The sequence below is a fragment of the Austrofundulus limnaeus genome, unplaced genomic scaffold, assembly GCF_001266775.1.
Source record: "Austrofundulus limnaeus strain Quisiro unplaced genomic scaffold, Austrofundulus_limnaeus-1.0 Scaffold1042, whole genome shotgun sequence".
Taxonomy (NCBI): Eukaryota; Metazoa; Chordata; class Actinopteri; order Cyprinodontiformes; family Rivulidae; genus Austrofundulus; species Austrofundulus limnaeus.
Genome location: NW_013953444.1, coordinates 71,537 through 78,354, shown reverse-complemented (window position 1 = coordinate 78,354; position 6,818 = coordinate 71,537). Strand labels below are relative to the sequence as shown.

General features: G+C 40.0%; 2 protein-coding genes across 2 annotated transcripts in view; one reads left to right on the top strand and one right to left on the bottom strand.

The window, feature by feature from the left end:
• LOC106533874 (uncharacterized) lies at window positions 1-1,922 on the top strand (the record flags this gene model as incomplete). The annotated part of the gene is given in 1 exon segment (XM_014030333.1): window positions 1-1,922. A coding segment is annotated over 1 exon segment (475 nt), but the record flags the coding sequence as incomplete, so codon positions are not given.
• Window positions 1,923-4,423: 2,501 nt separating this feature from the next.
• Window positions 4,424-6,818, bottom strand: part of LOC106533875 (M-phase phosphoprotein 9) — a gene marked incomplete in the record, with an annotated part of 56,930 nt that continues 54,535 nt past the window's right edge. The window contains 1 exon segment of the mRNA XM_014030335.1: window positions 4,424-4,844. Within this exon segment, the coding sequence (XP_013885789.1) occupies window positions 4,743-4,844 (102 nt within the window).

Sequence of the window (6,818 nt, the reverse complement as noted above, 5' to 3'; positions counted from 1 at the left end):
GGGTGTGCTGAACAGAGGGGCAGACATCATGTCCAGGGGGGGCCCCCAGGATGGGGACTGGGCCCTGAACATGACCATAATCATGCAAATTTGGGACAAATTTGGCAAGGCGGAAGTGGATCTGTTCGCCACCAGAGAAAACGCACAGTGCGATCTCTGGTTCTCTCTGAGCTCACGGGACGACCCTCCTCTGGGGGTGGACGCCTTTGCGCACCGTCCCTGGCCGGACAAGCTGCTTTATGCTTTCCTTCCTGTCCCTCTGATCCCGCGTCTGCTGGATCGGATCAGAACGGACCGCCGGCGGGTTATTCTGATCGCTCCCGAGCACACGGGAGCGCACTGGTTCCCGGTCCTCCAGTCATTACTGTCGGGCCCCCGCTCCAACTCCCCTGGCAGGAGGACGCTCTCCTGCAGGCGGGAGGAGCGATCAGGAGCCTCCCGAGACTGGGCCAGCCCCTCTGGACTTGGCCGCTGAGCGGGAACGCTTAATAGACTTGGGTCTATCTGCTGATGTGGTGCGCACCATCCAGGATGCACGCGCACCATCCACTGTCTCTTCCTACACAGCCAAGTGGTCATCCTCCCAGCGCTGGTGTGTAGAAGAAACTGCAGATCCAGGTCACTGCTCCTTGTCCTGCATTCTGTCCTTCCTWCAGATGCTAATGGACAGAGGTTTAGCCTTCAGCACCGTTAAAACTTATGCTGCGGCAATTTCCTCCTGTCACGTGGGCTTTGGTGACAGGATGGTTTTTAATCATCCGTTGGTAAACGGTTCTTAAAGGGAGTGCGCAGGCACAGACCTGTCACGCGCACATTTGTTCCGCAGTGGGATTTAACACTGGTGCTAAACGCTTTGACTAAAGCCCCTTTTGAGCCTTTGGATCAGGTCTCATTAAAGTTTTTATCTCAAAAAACAGCGCTGCTGTTAGCGYTAACATCAGCAAAGAGAGTCAGCGAGCTGTCCGCTCTGTCAGTGTCTCCCTCCTGCCTCAGGATACGGGAAGATGGCGGCTCGGCGACTTTACGTCCCAATCCAGTTTTTATGCCTAAGAGCATCACAAGCTCTTACAGCTCCAGAGTTATTACTCTGAGCGGTTTTTGTCTTCCTCCTCACAGTTCAGAAGAGGAAGCAGCTTCTCATCTGCTGTGCCCCGTGCGCGCACTCTCGTGTTATGTCTCACGCACGGCACAGCTTAAGCGCTCTCAGTGTTTAKTTGTTCACTACAGAGAGCAGTCTGCAGGACAACCTTTGTCCTCTCAGAGGCTGTCACATTGGATTTGTGAAGCGATTTCGCAGGCTTACATCTCATCAGGTCTGCAGCCTCCAGCTGTACTGTCAGCTCATTCCACAAGGGGGCTCTCTTCCTCCACTGCTCTGTACAGTGGAGTATCAGTCCAGGATATTTGCTCAGCAGCCTCCTGGTCATCTCCCTGCCCTTTCATCCGTTTTTATCTACGGGATGTTTCGGGCCCCTCTCTGACCCACGCTGTTCTCAGAACTGTGTCAGAGTAATATGTAATTTTTCATCCTAAATTACTGCACAAATAACTCCTTTGTGCTTAAAGTGATACTGCACACACAGTGTGCTGTCTCTTCTTCACATCATCTGGATTATGTGATGAACACAAGGGATCATGCAAATCTGTTCACTATGTGAATCAGTTTTTGCTGTTGCCTTTTTTGCTTGTGCAACATCACAAGGGGTGTTTTGGGCGGAAGCTTCACGTGTATGTCAAGCCGGTGAGGCGTAGACTACATCAGGCTCCGCCTCTAATACCCATCTGCGATAGCCTTAGAGGGCGGAGCTTACACGAAATAGAACGTTGGTTACGTATTGTAACCCCAGATTCTATGAGTGTAAGCGCAGCCCTCTAAGGATCGGGGCCTCACCGGCTTCCGTAGCTGAAGAAAAAGTAAGCTATTGGGAGCTGAACTCAGGTCCGTCCTCCCCTTTTATACGGACCGAGGTGAGGCCCACGTGACGTGGGCGTGGACTATTGGTTCTTCAGAATGCGCGAGCGCGCGCGGGGGTACCCATCTGCGATAGCCTTAGAGGGCTACACTCATAGAATCTGGGGTTACAATACGTAACCAACGTTCTGCTCAGTGTCTGCTAGTTATTTTAGCATACGGCAGTGGAGGAAGTGAATGAAGCCAGTCTGTGTTGATAAGACTTCAAATTAAATTAAATTTGTCTGACACAGCAGCAGCTCTCATTTACAGTCGTCTCGTTCAGCTCCGTACTTCTCTCCTCTCAGTAGGGTTGTTTACAGCACATGTGATTTCTGTTAGCTTCTTAGCTTAGCCACAGCGACATACGTCGCAGCCAACTGATTCAATCATTTTAAACTTCAGCAGAGGCCACGCCTCCTGCAAGAAGTCGATTCTCTACGCATCAAGTCCAGACCCTTGTACGAAGCAAAGTGAAGGACAGGGTCTGGTTTAAACCAGGCTAATATTAACCAGAGAAACTGCCTCTTACTTCATGCCAAATGCTTCACGCTAAAAACTTAAGCTGAAAGCTGCTGAAAGTGAGCTGAAAATATCTAATAGCAGAAGTGTTAAAGTGAACTCACTTTGAAATGCTGTGAGCAAAAAAGAAAAAAGAAAAAAATAACTAACTTTGCAGAAAACAGTAAAAAGGAGCAAAAATCTAGTTGAAAACAACAGAAAACAGCTAAAATAGCTGAAAACATGTAAGGAGCATAAATAACACAAATTAGCAGGAAAAACTCAACAAAGCGAAAACATCAGAGCAGAAAGAAGCAGATCAAAAGCTGGAAAAAAGCTAAAATTAACACAAAAAAGGTGAAAGGTAGCAGCCACAAGTTGTAATTAACACCCAGATAATGAAAGTTGTGTAAAACAAATTTAAATTAGCAGGAAAAAAATGCAAAAAAGTACAAAAAAGTGCCAATTTGAAGTCAAACAGCTATAAAAGCTGAAATTCTCAGTAAAACCGTTAAAATGTAGCTGTAAGTTATTTAATTAGCATAAGGAGCACACATTTTCTAAACTTAGCAGAAATAAGTTGTAATAGCTGAATATAGCAAAAAGCAGGTGTAAGAAGCATAAAGAGCACAAAGTAACAGAAAAACCTACATAAAACTTCAAATGAAGCAGAAGAAAAGAAGAAGCAGAATTTTAGCTGAAATAGCAGAAAAAAGCTAAAAGTAGCAGAATGCTAGATAAAAGCAGCTAAATGCTAAGTGAAAGCAAATAATAGTAGAACTTAACCCTGAGTCTTGTTTTTATTTTACAAACACATTTTTAAAAAAATTTCAAAAATATTGCTAAACTAGTTTGTTGTAATGAGCTGTAAAACATTAGTACTTCAGTTTATATAAAAAGGTTATTTTATTGTGCAACAACTTTACAGGTCCAATAAAGTCATGCAGCTGTGGAAACACAAAATGTAGAAAGAGTTTGTAAATCCATGTTTAGCATCATATCTGCAGGAAACCGTCTACATTCTGCTTTGGTTTGGACCACGACCACTGGGTGCTGCAGTCAAATTAAATCATTACATCAATAAACAACTGAACAAAATACACAATTCAGCTGAAATTAAAACTATTTGATTCAAGTAAACAAATATTCCCAAACAGAATATGTAAACAAAACAAAAGCAGGACAAAAAAATGCAATTTAAAAACATTCAAATTCTTCTTAAACAAAATAAAACATGGCAGTGACATTACACAGGTCAGACAAAGGGTTAGTTGTGAGCGTTCACATGTTCTGCAGTTTAAATCTGGACCAATGAGGTAAAACAAATCCTTTATAATTACATCTCAGTGCCTAAAAAAGTAACTCCCTATATAAATCTGTTTTACTAAAAATAGACTTCAAAAATTCTCCAGATCTTTGCAACATAGAAAAATATCCCAGAGTATTAAAAAGTTATGCATATAGCAGTGTTGTGTGTCTGCAGAGATGAGCTGATGGCACACAAACACACTGGATCAACGCTGCAGAATAAAACAGGACATTCAGAGCTTGTTCACATTCTGTCTTTAGCTCCTCAGTGCCACGCCCCACCTTCACTGGTGGTCTGAACCAGGAATATTTCCCAGTCTGAACAGCAGTCCTGTCAGTCACAGAACAACAGTTACATCACATTCCCCTAACCAAACACACATTCACAGTGAGCCTGTCAGTGGTTTACACCTTAAAGTCTTCAAATTTCTCCTTTTTCTTTTATTGCATCTCTTAAGTACATAAAAACATATATGGAGATAACCAAAAAGTTATTAGATGGCTCTGAACCTTGTTAATGTAGTAATGAGTTTGTCATTATTACAGAAACATCATCAGAAACGTTGTTCACTGACAGCTTTTGCGTGATGTGGTTGTGTGTGGTTGTGTATGGTTGTGTGTGGTTGTGTATGGTTGTGTATGGTTGTGTATGGTTGTGTGTGGCTGTGTGTGGTTGTGTGTGGTTGTGTGTGGCTGTGTGTGGTTGTGTGTGGTTGTGTGTGGCTGTGTGTGGTTGTGTATACAGCATGTGCAACATGCAGTCAAATCACCTGAAACAGTTTCAAAATGTTTGACATTTCAAATGAAACAGTCCCTCAGTTTGATCAGAAGCTGTTGTGAGCAGACAGACAATCAGACAAACAGACAGTCAGACAAACAGACAAACAGACAGTCAGACAAACAGACAGACAGACAGTCAGACAAACAGACAGTCAGACAAACAGACAATCAGACAAACAAACAGTCAGACAGGAAGTCACTGCTACGTGTTGACAGAAGAGCGGAGGACATGAAATCTCTTCAGAGTCATTCGGAGTGATCCCAGATCATGATTCAGTCGCTCCAGACGTTTCTCAAAGGCCACCTGAGGAACACATCAACATTAACATAAGGAAAAACACTATTTTACAGATTCAAACTTTAAAAATAATGTATGTGACCAGATGTCATGTTTTAGAGAATGACTCTCAGCTACTACATCAGATTTTAGATCAATACCTGTATATTTGAGGTAGTAGAGGAAGTCCCTCTTTATAAGAATGGTGAGAAATATATGTTTGTATCACCATTTGTATCATATTTGCTACACAGGATTCTGTGACCTATATTTTATCAACGTGGTCAATATTTTCCTCAAAAACCTGTTGTATAAAATGTGAGACCTGTATTCTGCCCCCTGGAGGATCATCAATGTCCTGCAGGAAGTGGAACTTTTCAAAATGTCTGCTGACATGACGTCATCCACACGGTTTTTTCAGGAAAACTTTTACTAATTTTGGAGAAGTTATGGTAAGAATAACATCAATATTGTTTGTAATTTTTTAATAAATACTTTGTGTTGAAACAATGCATAATTACTTAAAATATTTTTAATAGTTAAACCGTGTTAAAAAGTTGTGTATCAAACTTGATACTGCAGGTATATAAGTCCTGAATGTCATGTGACATTTTAGTCATTTAATCAACATTATTCTTGCCACAGTACAACACACACTATTTTGGATGATTGATTAATTACTGAAATGATATTTGAAAACATATTTAGGCTATTTTCAAAGTGATTCCTTTGAAATTATCTCTACGCTGTTCTGACTAAATATTTACATGTTAGATGTCAAAGAAAACTGAGGAAGAAGAGAGAAAAAATAAAGTAAGAAAATGTCATCAATATGATAATAGATGGTATTTTTTATAAAGTGTAAGGTACATCTGTGCCTGAACAAGGACACAAACTGTATTTGTGTTTACCACCAAGTGAAATAAATGGCTGTAAAAACTTCATTGTAAAAAAACAAAGAAGTAAACTTCTTACACTGTTCTAAACTTGTTAAAAGTTATGGGCAAAACTGTCTTTTGTTTCTTAATTTAACATTTTTGTGAGCAAAATGTTACCAAAACAGCCCAGTGTATCAGATTTGATACAAAAAATAGATCATACACAAAGTGATGTGGCAAAAAAAAACTAATTTGGATTTTGTTTAAAGGCCCAATAAACATATCAGTTCTAAAAAAATGAGAATTTTCTGATTCTTTTTTTAAGGTTTTACCGATCAATATACTTGTTACCACAGTTTTCAGAGATTCTGGAGAAATTATTTGTGATAAGATTAGATAAATTTATTGATAAAACATTCTAAGTGCAGTCAGTTGGGTTTACAGCTAATAATTCTACATCAATGGCTCTCATTGAACTTACAGAACAAATAACTACTGTTGATTAAAAACAGTACTGTGCTTGTATTTATGTGGATTTAACACCACTGACCACAGTATTCTTCTTGAAAAACTAAATAAATATGGTATAAGAGGTCCAGTACTACAGTGGGTATCTAGATATTTGAAAAATAGGAAACAGTTTGTGCAAATAAATGATGTCAGATCTGAACTTAGCAATATCACATGTGGAGTTCCACAGGGTTCTGTACTTGGACCAAAGTTATTTATTTTGTATGTAAATGATCTGGTTAATGTGTCAGGGCTGTTTAAATGTGTTTTATTTGCAGATGACACCACATTTTTTTGTTTGGGTAATGATATACAACGGATGATGGAAATAATGCAAACAGAATTTGTAAAAATACAAACCTGGTTTAAACTTAATAAACTGTCACTAAATTAGGATAAAACTAATTATATGACATTTAGTAAAAAAAAAAGAGAGAACTGTAGATGGTCCGTTTAGAACTGGTGTTGTGATTTATAGAGTCAGTGAAGTGAAGTTTTTGGGTTGGAAATCTCACATAAACCATTTAAAAACAAAAACAGCCAAATCCATTGCAGTATTACACAAAGTAAGGGAGTTATTTAATGACAAAGCTCTGTTTATATTATATAATAC